At 38.6% G+C, this 18,555-nt stretch overlaps 1 protein-coding gene across 2 annotated transcripts in view; it reads left to right on the forward strand.

Moving 5' to 3' along the window:
• The window catches only part of LOC113167819 (copine-9-like), a 61,121-nt gene that overhangs the window by 18,286 nt on the left and 24,280 nt on the right, over positions 1-18,555 (forward strand). The window contains exons 4-6 of one of the 2 annotated variants that reach the window (XM_026368690.1): positions 734-837; positions 2,144-2,183; positions 3,510-3,589. In XM_026368690.1, coding sequence (XP_026224475.1) covers positions 734-837; positions 2,144-2,183; positions 3,510-3,589 — 224 coding nt within the window. Of the gene's footprint in view, positions 1-733; positions 838-2,143; positions 2,184-2,644; positions 2,652-3,509; positions 3,590-18,555 lie in introns of those variants that run through there. The other variant, XM_026368691.1, reaches the window with a different exon arrangement.

Below are 18,555 nucleotides of genomic sequence, written 5' to 3' on the forward strand. Positions count from 1 at the left end.
AAAAAATCCCCAGAAACAAAGCAATTCCATAAGCTTCTGCTACAATGCCCCAGCACCAATTAGCCAATAACGTGTGAGTGAACCAAAGACCTCCAACCCTGGAAATAGAAACACTACAGGGAAATCTCAAGGGATTTTCCCTTATGGTTGATACGACAGGTAGGTACTGAGGTCCGATACACTCCCCTGCGAGGCTTTGGTAATGGATAGGCTGGGGACACTGTTGATAGCGTGGATTATGTGCGCTGGGCACTAAAGACACGAGTCGAGGTATTGCGGCTGCAGTGAGGCAGCGCCAAGATCAATAGCTCATTACACGGAGCTGTTGGCCCAGGCCACGAAGGCGAGGCTGGCAGTCCACCGGGGGATTACTGGTGTGATTGTCAGGGAGATGGAGAGACAGCATGGCCCAGGAGGGAGGCTGGGACTGGGACCTAGTGGGTTTGCAAGGAGGTGTGCTGGCTCTAATGTAGCAGTCTGATTTCTCTAGGGACAAAGGATTTAGCACATAACACAATGAAGCTTAGTGTGACACAGTGTGGTCTTATTATTGAAAGAGGTTTTGTATTTAGGAATTCCAAACCTGTGTCAAATGTTAGAGTAATGGGTTCCCTCACATTCACATTAATTTTATCCACTCCTTTCTCATGTGTACTTTCTCAATTAGAGCTTAATAACAAATCTTGACACTTAGATAAATGCTACCGATTATCACCCTTTTCTATTTTTCTAGTTTGGCAGGACGGAGGTGATCGATAACACTCGGAATCCAGATTTCGTCAGGAAGTTTGTCCTGGATTTCTTTTTTGAAGAGAAACAAAATCTAAGGTTTGATGTGTAAGTAGCCAACCAAACATAATGCCTTTTATTACACTGAAATAATTTATTTTTCTGTAGAACTGAGATCGGTGAAGTTTTTTCTTTTTTTCATCAGAGTAAGAAGCCAGTCATTGGTAGAATTAGATGATGGGATGTCCAATCATGGACACATATTTTCTTTTTAAAAAGGACCATTTATGAAGCCCACTTGTTAACCCCACTAATTTAAAGCTGCATCCTAGTACCTACTCAGCTATCCTGTGCCTCCGTGGCTAAGTTTGTGCATATTTCCAGCCTCAATTCCTCTCTCCTCCACTGCAAGGCCACTTTATGTTTTCATTTCCCAGAAAGGAACCTTTTTGTAAAGCAACCCAGACAAATTAACAGCACGTTCCAGTCGCCTTTGTTTCTTTTGTCGTCTTTACTTCTCTTTATTTCTGTCCTATTTCTGTCTCATCAACCTTTCTATGAGACACAGTGTATCAGTCCTCGATGCTTTCTGACTTGTCATCTCATACACAGGATCCTTCTCCACCCTAATGTGACAGTCCTTTCTTTTCCTGTATTTCCTTGTTCATCTGTTCCTTTCGAGTCCTCACCATTATACTTTGACCATTTCAACTGTAGCCTTGCCAGTGTCTAGCTAGCTAAATACCAGCATATAAATAGGAAAAGAGAAGTGGTTACCTCCCACCACCTTCAGCTCTTGAGTCAAGCTAATGCATCCTGGACCAGGATGTGAGAATGTCTGTACGTCAGCTGAAACTCTGTATATGTTGGGTGATGCTACAGGACAATAATATATATATGTATATATATATATATGTATTATATATATATATATGATATATATATTATATATATATATATATATAGATATATATATATATATATATATATATAGATATATAATATATATATATATAATGTATATATATATATTTAATATATGTATATATAGATATATCTATATTATATATAGATATATGTATATATGTATATATAGATACTGTATGTATAGGTAAATATATATCTGTATATGTATATTATAGATGTATGTATATCTATTAACTATATATCGTAAATATATTCTCTCTATCTCTTGTAGTTCTCTGTCCTCTGTATCTATATCTCTATATCTCTATGTCTCTCTCTCTCTGTCTTCGCTCGCTATCTATTCTCTATCTCTATTATATCTCTGTATCTCTGTCTGTGTGTGTGTGTGTGTGTGTGTGTGTGTGTCTGTGTGTTTGGTGTGTGTGAACTGGACAAAAGTGCTTCACTGCAATCTTGTAGGTTCTTCCAATCTTATTGTTTCTTTCAGGTATAATGTTGACTCCCGGAGCTGTAATATTTCCAAACACGTAAGTACAGAACCCAGAGATGATTATTAACAGCCTTCCAATCTATTACATTATATTCAGAATTACCCGTAACAGCTTAGAGCAGATGAGTGCAGTCTCTGATTAGGATTCAGCATGAATAAAGTCATTTTAGTATACTGTTAATGTGTCTTTTTTTTGGTCTTCCCAACCAAATTTATCACATGGGAGAGCAGAAGGTGAGTGTTTACACACAGATTGTGTTGTCCTCCTGAGTCCTGGTATTACAATATGCTTCATTCATTTCACTTTTTAGTTTCCAGTATATTTCAGTGTCTCCCAGAAGAGTCTTTTGTGTTGCTTATGTTTCATTTGCTTTAATGTGATTGTATCTTTCTCCCATTCTTCTTATGCCATTTCATCAAGGACAAACACTAGAGCTCCTTCCTGGAAAGCTTCCCCTGTTGTGTTGTTCCTCATTTGTCACTCTGCATTTTATCACTCGCTCAGGTAAAGCAACTTTCAGAACTCCACTTCAAAGGAAAACGCAGCTGTTGTTGTTTGAGACGATTCACTACAGCAGATTGTGCATGTCAGGACATTCACATTAGCTACACACATCTTCAGTTTGGGAGACTCGCACCTACACCTGCTCACGCCCACCCACGACGTTAATCAACATGTGGGGCTCTGCCCTTGATACCAGGAAAGAATTTTGTTGTGTTTTTGCTTTTATTTAAGTCACCATATGTTTTTTGTGTAGTGTGTGCGTTGTTTGTCTGCTGTTCACTGAAAATGCTGATTGAAGGAAATCATTGCACAGTGGACCTGAATAATACAGCCCACTAGGGCTAACTGAGTTTGACCTAGTCAGGTTAATGCATTCTTATATGAAAGGTGAAATTAACCCCTAAATCTAATACTTAATTTAAAATGCTGTTTCAATAAAATGAAATTAAACTTTAATGGAATTCTAATATGTGCAGTTTCTATGTTGCTGTCCTTAATGATATTTAGAGGGGTTTGTAATTGCAATGCAGCCCGTTATATTTGGAGTTACCACTGTTTATTAGAGCACAGGAGGTCTTGATATGTGTAGATTAATTACTTATTGATGATGTATTTTAATGGGTTGGCCTTCCCTGCTAACTTATAAACTCGTGTGAAATCAAATAAATGGTAATTTGTCACCACTGAGCACACTCTGGTGGCTTGGAAATTCATAAAATTGAGAATTGCACCATGCCTGCATCAAGCAAGTCATTGTTATTGCATCTGCAGGTTGTATTTATGGTACTTTTCTGTTAGTTATAGTGTGTATCTTGATCCTCTCATGCAATTAATTTTCTCTGTTCTATTTCCCCCCCAAAGGATTTTCTGGGACAGACCTTCTGTACCCTTGGAGAAATTATCGGCTCCAGAGGAGGACGACTAGAGAAGACCCTCTCGTAAGTCTTAGCATCTTTTCTAGTGTATCAGTGAGAAATGGCTGATTTTCTTTGCACAGGTGTTGAATTATATTCTTAATAGAAGTGATGCACATAAATAATGTCTGAATGAGTCCCGCTAGGTCTCTTATTCCATATTTATTCAAGGCTGCTGTGGAAAACAACTTCACATGAGCCATCTCTCACTAATGCAATGTGTATAGACTCAGTTTAAATAGCATCATCTATTATGTTGTTTGATCAGCGTGTTAGAGGCCAGATCAGTCTGTGGCATCACTGCATACTGAGTTTTTGTGGCTGAAGTGGTATTGAGTTTTTGTTATATTACACCAAAGCAACTGGAGCCTGCAACTGCATTTTGTTGTGAAAGAAATCTAAAATTGGATATTCATAGGTAGAATCATGATCTGCTGCTTTGTATATGGACAATGGAAATCAATGGGGGGGGGGGGGGGGGGGGGGGGGGGGGGGGTTCAAACAAGATTGGACAATAAGGGGCAATCTTTGCAAGCACAAAGCCCTATTTTTATTCCATATTTGCAGAGTCGGATAACAAATTTTGAGGGAATGCTGGGAGAGAGAGCGATGTAGGGTCAGAGAGATCATCAGCCAGATTTGAACCCATTTTATTTCAAGGGCAAGGCATGCTCCTTCGTCTGCCTATACACCGTAGAGCTCATCATAAAGGGTCCAGGCAACATATCTAAATAACTCTAAACAGTAAGACAGTGAAGACAGTTCTTCATAGTAACTTGTCCTTGTCGGCATTTATCAGACACTGTTAACTGAACAAGAGTAACTCCAGCATAGAAGCACTTTAGCGTACATGAGAAAAAGCTCAACATGATTTGTGTGGTGGCTTTTCTCTTTATTTTGTACCTACGTTAGTGTAGCAAATGGAAGCAAATGGAAATGTGAAATCATTGCTGACCCTTGTTCTGAACTTTTTTACTAAAGTGAAAATGTAAACTGATTTGTATGTGATTAAATTCTCTGAACACTGACGCTTTTCCAGGTGGTGGTGAGACAAACGCCACCACGTGGTCAACATCATCTCTAATCTATCTGAATAACCACTTAAGCGGAACTGAATATAGTACTTTGTGTCCTGTTCTCTGCTGCAAATAACCAATATTTTCATACTCATTCATGTTTTGTTCCTTTTCCTGATTACTGAGCAAAATGTCTACCAGTTCCCCTGAACCAGAAATTCAATTTACATTTAAATAAAACAGAGTAGATATATTCTGCAGCTGATTGGGAAAAACTGTTCAGCTAACTGACTCAAGATGGTTTATTTTTTATCACAATAGTTACCAGACAATTCACTAAACCCCAGTGGCTAAATAGTTTTGGCACATACCAAATAATTTACAGTCCATTCCCAGATGAGACTTTTCAGAGTGGTCGATGTTCAAATACCTCATTTAATTGCCGTTTTTGCTAAAATCCAGAAGAGTTGTGATAAATGTCAACCTGCTGGTGGTGCTAGAGGAAAAGTCTAAGGATTGCTGTTGCTGTTATTTCAATTCGAACTAAAATTGCGTTATTACTATGTTATCACATGGTTGAGCCAGAATTGAAAACCATCTTCTTAATAACCAACCAATCAAGCTGCCACAAGATGCAACATGGGGATGAATCAAAACCATGGCATCACAAGTTAACAATAAAACTCAAATTACCTGTAATACATCATTTATTTATGTTTCCACCACAATTTCCAAATGATGTTGATTCTTATTCATACTCCAAAATGTTTTGTTGGCATTGCTCATTTGAACTAAAGAGACTAAACTGCTCTGCATGTTAACAAATACTAGTATAAGTAAAGTCCAGTCTGTCAATAGCAAGTATATGAATCACTGACTTCAGTAGAACTTGGTGATGATCCCAGTCAGCTAGGGGCCAGTTTATGGCCCCTGCAGCTGTCCCCTGCCAGAAGCAGTATTGACATGTTTTAGAAAGCTTATCATTCTCAGACAGGCCAAACAATCGGCCAGCTACGGTCCACTTTCATCCCAAATGCCACTGTGCTGGGCAACAAAGGGACCGAGCAGACACAGAAAGGAAAATGGAGAGACAGAGGCTATAAAGTGTTTTCTATTTTGTCAGCTGATGTAAAGTGAATGCGATGCCACACACACATACACAAAAACCCAAAAATAGACATTGTGTGACATAAAAACTGGTTCATTTGGAGGGACTTTAAAGCCATAATTGCTGAACATCTCAGTTTCTTTTTTAAGACTGTAGTATGTTTTTATCTCTGCAAACTCACTCACAGTGAGGTGAAATGTATTTAGTGGTGGTACCATTAAAGACATTTGCTGATCTGTGGTTCCCACATTTTTTTTGTTTTGTTTTTTGTTTTTTAAATTAAATGGGTTTTTAAAGACATGGGCAATTACTCACAGTCATCACAAACCTGTCATAGGTTCCATGTGATAAATCATCTCTTTACTCCATCCATTAATGGAATTCACCTTGAGGAGAGTAAATGAGAAAAGTGACATAAGTGAAAGGTTACATACAATAAGGGGAGATTTTTGTAATGACTCATTCTGTGATTAATGGAGGACAATGGAGCTGAAACACATTGGCAAGGTGGATTCTGCAGTGCTGTTCACACAAATTCGCACAATCTATCCATCAAATGAAGGTATGACTGTAGGAAAACACTTCATTCATGTTGGAATTTCTTGTCAATAATTTGAATTGGAAAATATCTAACAGGATATGCAAACTTAAAAATAAATTCACCAGTGCAGAAAAAGTTCTTTTGGCTTAACTGTGACTTGCAGATTTGCACAAGGAGCTGACATTAAATATTACTGATTGCACATTCCCTATTCACTCTTGTTGTTGTGTGTCACCATTTGTCTGGACATTGTGCTGTATGTGTTGTTGCAATCCTCATGTACTGACATAAGGATCGTACCAGAACCAAGACATACTTGTTGATAGATATTTAATGATTGCTGAGCCAGAGGTGACAGAGGTATTAGACAAAAGTGAACATAGAGGGGTTTGAGTGCTCATTCATTGCTTGTGGTTGTTATCAAGTTTCTTACCCTGACTTCTTCATAACAATCTACAATAACTTTAAAGAAAATGGGTATTTATAGTGCAGCTATTGGCTGTCACGACAGTCAAGTGCAGCCAGACACATAATTATATCTGAGTAGTCTCAGCGCAGTCATCATTCAGGGTTATCTGGCCCTAATTTGTGGATTTTTTTCTACAAGTCTGCTTTCACCATCTAGATGACTGCAACTACAGTCATCTGGATGGTGCAATCAGAAATAGGTTTATGTTGGGAATGTAATTACATTTTCTGTTAACATAATAAGATAAGATAAACCTTTATTTGTCCCTCAGTGGGGACATTTGCAGTGTTACAGCAGCAGAAAAGATGACATTACTCATAAATAGGACAATGCAAAAGAACTATATCCATACAGTTATGTGCATTAACCTAAACCCTAAGAAAAAAACAGGCCGGAAACAAAAAGTATTAATAGACTGTTCACCATCAGACAATCAAGTTGTACTATTTTCCAATGATATTGCATCATTTACAGTAATAGTAATAGTGACAATGTGTACTGTGATATAAAGCTTAACAGCAACAGGAAGAAAAGACCTGCGATATCTGTCCTTCAGACATTTAGGTTGGATCAGTCTGTCACTGAAGGAGCTACTCAGAGATGTCACTGTGCAATAGAGGAGGTGAGACCGGTTCTCCAGCAAGGATGATAGCTTGGCTCCCATCCTTTTTTCTCCCACCTCCTGCACTGTGTCCAAGGGCATTCCCAGCACTGAGCTGGCCTTCCCAGATCAGCTTGTTCAGTCTCTTCCTATCTGGAGTAGAGATGCTCCTGCACCACCAGCTCTTTGGTTTTCCCTGCATTGATCTGGAGGCGGTTTTCTGTACTCTCTGTCATTGTCATCTGTGATCAGGCCGACAATGGCAGAGTCATCAGAGCTCCCTGAGCGGCTCCTGTGTCGCAGATCACCATGTCAGACTCTCACATCATGGTCAGAATTATGGTTAGAGTTGGACCGCTGCGCAAAGTTTTCTCCAGCACATCCCAAAGTTTCTGAATGGGGTTAAGGTCTGGACTCTGTGGTGGCCAATCCATGTGTGAAAATGATGTGTCATGCTCCCTGAACCACTCTTTTACAGTACAATTGAATCCTAGCATTGTGATCTTGGAATATGCCTGGGCCATCAGAGAAGAAAAATCCATTGATGGAATAACCTGGTCATTCAGTATATTCAGGTTAGCTGACCTCAGTCTCTCAAATGATTTTAACCAAAACATTATCTTTCTCTAACACTAACGTAAAACTAGCCTCATACAGGAGTCTGAACTCAAACTCAGGTCTACAGTCCTGTACACCCATCCACCCCAACCACCCCCTTGCAACTTGCTTCCATTAGTAAATATAGCACTTTATTCATTCAACAAATACCTAACATCACAATATAGTTATGTTCACTACAAAAACTTAATCGTGGTTGCACCTTAGTTGCATAGGAACAGAATCTTTTAGGGTTCTCAGTAGACAGAGGAGGCCAGCCTGTTCAGTTTACCGACATAAATATGCTCACTTTAGCACACATTTGTCAGACAAGTGGCCATGATACGTCCACTTAATAGTGTATTGAGTGACAATTCCCACGCCACAGAGCCACAAATACCACAGCAGACAGTATCACATTTTCACTGCAGTGCAGTCAACAACATGGCGGCCAAAACTAAGTATTTTCTGACTTAATAATGTTGGTGAAAAACCTGTAACTGTCGAGACAAGTAAAAATATAGTCATGTAATCACTTTCTATGAACTCATCACTGTATGGAACATGTTATTTGGTAATTGTTTAAAGTGCAACTTTAAAACTAGACCTCCACTTAGACTAAACAAAGAAACCCTAATAATGTGACATGTAAACAAAATGTTTTTCTATCATCTTTTTGTCTCAGTTTTATCTCTGCCATGCATACAGAAATCCTAAAATACCTGAGACGAAAATACCTGGTGGCCTCATTTCCGTTTTAAAGACAACTGTTTTCGATATAAAAAAAAAAAAATAACAGCCCAAACAAACAAAGCAATACAGCAGAGATGTGTAACTGTCATTTTATTCCCCGATGGTTCTTAGATAGACCTCGTGTCCAAGGCTTTGTCACGAAAAATACCTACTTTCCCTTTACCCATCCTCTCCAGCACATCCTGAGCAGTTTGGCTCTTGACAGCCTGCAAGATTGAGCAAGAAACAAAATGAAAGGGACCAAAAGGAACAACTATAAGAGCAGTGTTACGGGAAAAGGATGAAAATGAAAAGGAGAATGAAACAATAAGAGACCAACAGAGCGCAATCAATATTCCTTCCATATGGTCAGTGTCTCTCTCATGGCTGCCCACAGGGAATAGACAGCTGTCTGGAGCTTCTGATATATCAGACAGAACAAAGCCCAAGGGGAGAAACAAGGGAGGATGAGGGGAATGAAGGGAGAGTGGGAGGTAAAAGTGAAGATGGAGAGTTAGTGTGTATGTGAAAGGTGACAGACAAGTCAGCAGACTTTAGTGGGACTTGGTGATCCCAGTCAGGGGGGGAAATTTGGTTAAAAGATTTGGTGCAATAGACGACAAAAATGCATACAGGGAACTTTGCTGAGAAAAATAGGGAGAAACAGAAAGAGATTTGTGTTTACTTCCCAAAGTGTAGACTCCTCTCCTCTGTGTCACACACACAGAACATAAAAAAGCATAAAAAGACAAACATAGATCCTGTATATATTTAAAAAAAACTTCTACATGGGTTATTGATTAGTTTTTCCTGCATTTGCTGTCATCAAACACACACACACACACACACACACACACTCAAAGAGTCTAAACATATATGGTTCTGGTAGCCTCCTCTTCTTGGTGGGTGTACGTTTTTATAGGTCAACAGTTTTAGTAACAGGCTTCATGCTGCGTGGCGAACTAAACACTCCTTTCCACTTACCTGTGAGTTGCTATGGTAACTGAGGGAGGCTATTAGCCGAGGCGGTAAAAGTATAACAATGATCCAAAATACACCCTTTTGAAAAAATAAATGGGGAACTCAACGGGATGAATTATATGGACACCCATAAAGTACCACCACATACCAGAGGTAATTATAAAGTGGAATTGATTTTTGTCTTGAGAAATTTAACTCCTATTACACACACACACACACGTCTAAAGTATGTATTTATGCAGTACTGAGAAACTTCAAAACATTAGCACATCATTACCACTTACTGTTGACAAGTGAGGAAAAAACAGACAAATCACCCATTTGTAAAAATAATCTGAAAAACCGAGGCAGATCTATTAAAAGTCCCACACACTGCCAGTTGCTCCGATGTAGATTGATGAGGTGGATAGTGGACTAAATAAGCTGTCTGCAGGGGTGGTCGTGTTGCTGGGTTTATGATGACATACCGCCCTGTGTCACGAAATTATACCCGTCTGGATTTTGCACCAAGATATTGGTCAGTCTGTCAGAGCACGGTGTCAGAGGGCAGGGTGTATAATTGGGGGCAGTTGGTGGGATACCTTCTACTGTGTGGCTGATGTCACAAAAAGCCACTACACACATACAGTAGCACAAACTTTTGACAAAATATAAATTGTCAGCTACACAAAATAACATATTTTCTGCTCCATGAGAGGTTGCAAACAGTGGCAGATTGCAGGTAGTATTATGTTACTGTTGCTGAGCTGCTGGTGGTAGAGGAGGCATCTGCAGATGTTGTCTTATTCTGTTGCAACACAGACGGGCAGGAACACAGTGTTAGAAAGTGACTGCTGTAATTAGTCATGATTTCCTAGATTGTCTTTGGTTACTCAAAAGAATTTACCGATGCAATTATCAACGTTTGAGCAATGTGGTGACATATTTCCTTAAATATGTCTAGGTGTGTCAGGCTATTGTGGAGAATATGTTGCAAATAATTGACAGTTTTGGATTTGGCTAGTGGCATAACATAGATATAGCAGTGTGCCAGTAGGTTGGTCCACAACTTTAATACAGACTCAAATATTTTAGCAAGTGTTGGATGAAATGTTCCTCGTGCAGAAACCATAATGACTTTAGTGACCTTTTTTTTTACTTTTCCTGCACTACTAGCCTCTAGTCACTATACTAGTCACTATTTTGCTTTTGCTTTTAATATTGTAGACACATAAGATACATGATCCCCTCAGATTAGCCCCCTAACTTTTCATCCAGCACCCACATCAGGTAAAATCTTTTAATTGGAAAACCTTCCTTTAGGCCTGGAGGCTTTCCTGCCTCCAAGGAAATGAGTCACGCTGCTGAGGAACCACATGATTAGGTATACTCCAACCAGTGGAAACGTGTAAAACACCTCTCCAATGTATTAATTAATAACCATGGCTGTATTTTTTCATGCTGTCTGAAACTCCAGATGAATGCAGTTTGAGGCTGACCAGTAAATTAAGAATACTACTCTGTTGTCATCATATTTTACTGACACAGGCTGCAGAGGATGCCCACACCTTGTGGTCATCATCACTCATGTCTTAGACAACAGCTGGTCTTCAGTCTGACCAAATCCCCAAATCAGTAATTAACCATTCACTTTGTTTTTATACATATTTGGACAAAATATATAACACATCATAAGAATGTGTTTTGTTTTGTGCATACCCTAGCTTTAAGTGTTTAAGGGCTGGTGTCAAATTAATGAATGGAGAGTTACAGTATTGTGTGCAGGTGTTTTTTTTGCAGAAAATCAATCCCCAGAGACACCAAACACAGTTTCAAGCACTTCTCCACACTTTAGTATCCTGGTGGTGTCTATGGATATCACAAACAAGAGTGGAGACCCGGGACCCCACCTGTCAAAACCTCCACTAAATGCTTAAATTAATGCATAGAACGTGAAAACTGGATTGTTTTTAATGGCAACCTCTGCACTCACACTCTTAAAGCACTTCTTGGAGAATACCTTAGGGAACAGAGTGGCACAGTTTTCCACATCCATCAACCACATGTGGAAGCGAAGTAGCAAATTCCATCAAGTTCCCTTGATTATCTGTGAGAGGCTAATACGCTTGTCCAAGGGAGGAAGCTAATGAGCTTGGGAGATTCAAAAGCGCTCAGCTACACTACAGGGGAAAGTTGAAAAAGGCTCAACTGTATCTTCTGACATGCAAGCGACAGCTAGGTGAGAGCCAATCGACATCTTGATTGCAGCAGAAACCAAAGCACTGAGTTATTTACTGCTACATTCAACTGCACAAACAAAACCGAACAGAAACCTGACAGATGCAGTCTGTGGTTTTTCAAAGGGTTACCTGGACATAAAAATGAAGAATGATATAGAGTATAAAAAAAAAATTCCACTGTTCTTGAACTGTCCAGTCTGTCCACAAGATACAACCCAAGAACTACATATTGATTAAATGTTTAATCTTTGTTACAGTGGTAAATGACAGAAGGACACTTTTCCCAGTGAACACAAGCCCCATCACAGTTATCCTGATCAATACGACCCTTGATAACTAGGGTTATGTGTCAAAATCAACAATCACAATCAGACCTATACTTTACAGTGCTAGGGGAAAAACCAGTGAAAGACTTGAAAGCTTTCACTACACCCGGTGACATTTGACTTTTTAATAACACATCTTTTTAACCTAGTAAATTACAGCTCTCTATTTACTGAACAATTACGTAGCAATTGTTTGTTGAAACTAAAAAAACAGTATTTAGTGTAAAACAATTTTTGAAAATGTAATATAAATATCAGGTCATTTGCCCCAAATTGAAGTTATATTACAAACATTTAGTACGAAAACAGTTTGACATTTGAATGAAATCACCATAAGGTATTATGATATATTTCCAAACTAAAATTCCAGTCTGAAAAATAGGACCCCAACAGTTCATTCCTCTGTTTTATGATGTATCTGTCTCTCCCTCACATAAACACACATACACACACATCAGTGTTGCCGTTGTCTGTAGTCTGTGTCCTGCAGAGCCGTCACCTACCATCTGGTGTGGCGGTTCAGTGTCTCATCTGGCCTGCTCTGTTATGACAGGCATGAAGACAAAATACTTGTGCTGCTGCTGGTTTCCTTCTGTGAGGAGTATGAACCAAAAATGTAATATGTGACATTTAATCTTGCCCCTGTTGCAAATGCTGAAAAAGTGTCATTGTCTTAGTTCAAATCAAATTGCTGAACGTCCATGGTGCATTTTTTAACTTGACCACCCTGAACCAGTGATTATTGCTGTATATTTAAATCTGTAAAGAATAAGCAACACTTTCTTTGTATTGATTTCCCATTGGGTTATAGCAAATGAATTGGCACACATTCACAACTGTGTATCCTCTAACAAAAATGTGTCTTTATCTTGTAAACCAAAGTTATGTTTGCAACTGGCTCTATTTGAGCAAATGGAAATGAGCTGCAAGCTAGTTTCTGTGACAGATGCAGGCAACACCACTTGTTGAAACAAGATGATTTGCAGATAATATGCAAAATACTCAAAATGCAACATCCTTTAAGCATCTTTTTTTGGAAAGTGAAACTCCAAGTACTTCACCAGAACTTAAAAGTTACACTCGGATAAACTTTTAGTGCTGACTACGTCTAATTGACACACTATAAAATCACTTACAGATACTTTCTAGAACATAAACAAGCAAATGGTATTATTCCCTGTTGGTCACAGGAAAACAAAACTCAGCTGTTGTCAATCTATAATTGCACAGTCAGTCCCTCGATATCACATGAAACCATGTTTTTTAAAAAGATATCATTTTCAGACCAATACATTAATCTAATTATACAGTGTGTGACATTTAGTGTGCATGTGGCAAATACTGTAAATTAAACCTGCAGTAATTAAGGCCCCACATCTACGTCTCCTGTGTGGAGCTGTTGGGGGCGGTGTCCAACAGGCCCTTTGTCCAACCATTGGCTTTGTCTAGTAATTTCTGTACCTTTCAGAAAGCATTACTCTGATATTCATACTGACCTCACATGATGCCTGGCCAACTGTGCAGAGGTGACAGAGGAGGTAAGACTTGTGCCTCCCCCACCAACTCTCTTTTTTCTTCCTTCTTGTAACACAATAATAATTTTAGGCACTTTAATTGTGAGCAGCCAAGTGCAGCACTTTTACCTGCAGAGATTGGATATATTAGCTTTTATTACTATTTTATATAATATACTTTCTCTGTCCTCTTTATCGCAGCTGGCTTTAGACCTAGTCCTGAAACCATTAACCAAGGCCAACAGGCCTTCTTATAACTGTTGTTTATCTCTTCCTAAAGAAAATAACTCCAACTATATTTAGTTTCTAACTCTGTCAGTTGTTTGTTGCTGTCTTGGAAGAGTACATTAAGTTTTTAGAACTAACTTTCGACATAAACGACGAGCTGAAACTTGCTAGAAAGCCCAATAAAGCTGCAGGTTTAGATTATATACCATCTGTGTTCATGACTATAAAAGAACTTTTCACTTTAGCATAAAGTAGGAACTGAAGTATGAAGTAACCTTATCACATGACAGTTTAGATTCATACAAATGTCCATTGGAACTTAACAAGCTTTAGCGTGTGTGGTCCATCAGTTAATTTTAAAAAGCTTCTGACAGGGTGTAAATCACAGCATCATAAATGTCTTCCATAGATGCAGTGAAGACGTTTGTCTCAGCAGATATATTGTGACAGGCAGAGGGTAACACGGTGTTTGTAATGTATTGGTGATGTCACATTTAGCTTAATTTGATGTTTTCCCCTTTGGCTTTTCTGTCATATTTCATTCAGTTTTCTAGTGTATGGTCATGTTCAAACATGTTACACAGCTCTGATTATTGAATAGAGAGCCATGTGCAACAGCAACAGTGTGCTGACAGTCACTGAAGACGTTGTTAACATTAAAGGATATGAATTAATTATCTTAGCACTTGTTTTATGAGGAAGGACAAACTGGAAGGTTGATGGGTTAGTAACACTGAATGTAAACATGTATGCTCCATTGGGAACTTTTAAGGTCTTGGACTCTGTTGGGATATGGTGTTTATACGTTCTCACAGGCGGTTTAATTTGTTGAGTGCCCTTGATACAGCTATCAACAAACAATTAGCCCATGTAACCTGATTTGGGAGTAACCACAGAGAAAAAGAATATTGCACTGACTGAATAAAAAACACTAGAAATTAGTTTAGTGGTTAAAGGATAAGCAGAGGAGGATCATGAAGTAAACACATTAAAAGAAGAAGCTAAAGATGTGCATTAGTAAAACTGGCAGCAGCAGGATTAATTAAAGGTGTATTCCTTAAAGCTGCAATAACCAGACATATTGTGTCTCTGTTTTTTTTACTGTACCTAGCATACAGTGAATATGTTTTACTCTATACTGAACTGAAGGGACAAGGAGCATATTTGTGACAATAGTCTAGAAATTTGTTTTGTAGTATAATACAAATAGTAGCAGCAGGTGAAGTTTACAATAGATTGCTGTGGTTCAGGAAAACATTTCTATAAATAAACTCCAACTGGTGGAGAATGCTGGTGCCCAAATAAGTGACACCAAGAGATATGAACACAGCCATGTGCTAACCAATTAACATAATTGATTTTGATATTTGTCTGATTAATTAAGAAGCACCAAATGGCGTCGCTTCAAAATATAAAGGATCATTGATTTACTAACTCAATTTGTGACTGTGTGTCACTAATGTACAGTGGATGGAGTGCTGCTGTTTATTCCAAAGTGTGACCAGGCCTTTCAACTCTTGAATGACTTTGGAACACTCTGCCTGCAGAGAGAGAGCAGATTAATTCATGCTGAATTCCTTATTAACAAAACGAAAGCTTATAATGATGCAAAGTGTGTGACTTCCCATCCTAATTACCAAACTGGCATTTTCAAATTTACATTTAATTATTTGGCGGCTTTCATCCAAAGCAACTTACAAGTGAACAAGGTACAAGGTAAAAGCAGGGTAAGTGTAAAGAGTCCTTCGAACCCCCGTTTCCCACACTGCGATGTTTGTTTGATGTTTGATAATGTACCTATTTCATATCTATTTCATAAATAATTTATAAACCATTGGGGAGATTCACATAAAGAAAAAAGAAAGAGGAATTAGAAAAAAGGCCAATACACCCACACATGGCATTGTGTGAACTTTTGAAATGACAGCTATGACCTCAAGGTTAACCAGTGATCTGTCAAGAGACGGCACTTTATGTCATTTCATTAATAGCAGATGGCAGCTGATGAAATATAGCTCACAGCTGCCTCACCTTCAGTAGGCACTGTGTAAGACTTTTACAGAATTGCAAACCGATACTTATATAATATAAGGTGGCTATTGTTTCTTGGGTTTCATATTCAATTCAAGCTTACAGCAAAAGAAACACCGAGCTATAACAAGTCTCTGTGGCCTCAAATGCATCTCATGATGAGAAACAGAACATGGTAAATAAGTCTAATCACTAGCCGAGAAACAGCATGTCATTATCATTCTGTAATCGGTGAGCAGTCGAGGCTCGGACAGATACTCCAGAGGCAGTGTATCCGGTGGTCTAGCTGGAGGGTGTGCAGTTGGACACACTGTGTAGATAAATTCATAAATAATTTTCTAACTTTAGCTGCCTGTTACAGCTGGCAGGCAGTGTGAGCAAAAGTAGCCAGCGACTTTAAAAGTATGTCATAGAAGGCTGTGGATTTATCAGATGAGGCGAGAGTGGCTTACACAAGCTCTCATTGGATTTTACTTTATTTTCATCATTCTTTCATTCCTCTCGGCCTCCTCTCTCCTCTGTGTACTAAGCTCAGTTTTCATTACATGGTCACTTTGTTTTGCCTTATTTCTCATATTCTGTCAGTTGTCTCGCTCCTTCTTCTCCTTTTTCTTCTTCTATATAATATGAAAGCTAAATAAGTCTATGTCAGCGGCCTCTGATGGGGCAATTATTTTTCATCATGACACTGAACTGGGATGTAGCTGAAATATTCAGGGTCAGTGGACAGCTGCTCTGCCTCCTGGCTTTGCCTTAGGCCCCTTGTTTCCCAAACGTTGGATTTGGAGAGCACTGAAGCACAAGTACAGCAGATGAAAATGTAAAATAAATAAATAAATAAATAAAACACTCCCCCAAAAGTCACACAAATGGAAGATGTAAAAGAGAATAATTAGGTTTCAATGAAAATTGTACAATATGAGAATTTATTTAATTGAGATTTATAAAAGTATTGAAACGGAGATGTGAGGCCAGTTCCTTTATTTTTGCTGTAGATCAAAAACATTTGGGTTTTCATCAACGGGGTTGCCCGTTCACACTGCATTTATAGTTAAGAGGTGTAACCAACACGAAAGGAGCTGCCAGGCAGGAGGGCAAGAGGACGGCCAAGGAGGAGATACATGGATGTGTTAACAGAGGACATGAGGTTGGCTGGTGTGAGGGTAGAAGATGCCCATGATAGAGTTAGGTGGAAAAGGATGATTCGCTGTGGCCACACCTGATGGGAAAAACCGAAAGAGAAGATGAAGGTGTAATCAACATGAAAACCAGAGAGCTGTCTATGGCTGTAAAACCACAAAGGAGTTCATTAGGTGCAAGAATTGGAAGGTATTAGACTGGACAAGTCTCCAACTTTAAATAGATAGAAAATAATAGAGCATTTTAACTGCTAAAGAGGAGACTGGAGGGAGTAACCACCCAAAACCAACAACAATTGAAAGAGGCTGCAGTGAAAGTCAGAAGAAGTTGTGTATCAGATCCAGATGTAAACATGTGGATAAAAGCTGAAATGTTGATTTTTTTTGTCTCATATTCAACACAGCAAAAGTAACTGGCTTGAGACAAAAGTGCTTGACTGAACGTTTTGCTGCTGTGCTAGTGGTTTGAGTTCACAAGAAGAGTGTCACAGATGTTGAAATAAACCTTCAGTGGCAAGAAGAAGTTTTTTTGCAATAATTTGTCATAAAATGTGATTTAATCTAAGTCAAGAGTATTAACAAATATAATGTGCCTAAAATAACAAAAAAGTATTTTTATGTCTTTATTGAGAACAACCATAAAAACCTCATATTGCTAGCTGACGCAGAAAGTATTAAGATTTCTTTCAATTTAATTAATTGTTTGTTTACTAATTTAGGTGGTGGGTCGTTCTCTCTCTACTCTATTGGTTGTTTTCTGATTGGTGTTTTAATGTTCTAATGGAGATCCATCGGATAAATTATTGTGACATGTCAAGTTTAATCAAAATGTCTTTGACGATTGTATACAAGCCAACATCACTCATGTATCAGACTGTCTTTACCTAGATGACTTTGTCTCGTCTTCTTTTTTCATCATTATGTGTCATTTCTTCTTTTTCTCTTTCAACCCCCTCCTCCTCCTTCATCTTTTCTAACCACATCTTGTGATTCAGGGAAGTATAATGACACAGCAGTCAAGCTAAGCCCTTTTGTGCCCTGACTAGCTCCAAGTTACCTCCTATTTTTCGTCTCTCACTGCCAATCTTTTTCTTTTCTGTGACTGTCTTCTGTGGACACTCACTTTATAATTATTTTTTTCATTTTCTCCCTCTTTTGTCATCCATTCGTCTTTCAGTACAATCAGTTTAAATGACACAGAAACAAAGTGAAGAAAAATCAAGCTTTACAAGCTGTGACCTTGAATACTTGGTAGAAAAGACTGGAGGTGTGTTGGAAGGGATGCACCCAGCTGACTTAAGTCTGTGACAACACAGCTGAATAAATTTTAAATGTAAAACTACATTCCTGCTAACGGTTTAGTGCTTGTCATTCAGAACATATAGATCATAACTAATCACATTTCCAACAAGATTGGACATGTGTGCTTGCACAGTTTAGTTACAACTGGAACGATAGAGGACGTCTGAAGTTAAAAGAGAAATGAAA

This window comes from Anabas testudineus, chromosome 7 (genome assembly GCF_900324465.2).
Source record: "Anabas testudineus chromosome 7, fAnaTes1.2, whole genome shotgun sequence".
In the NCBI taxonomy this organism is placed as follows: domain Eukaryota; kingdom Metazoa; phylum Chordata; class Actinopteri; order Anabantiformes; family Anabantidae; genus Anabas; species Anabas testudineus.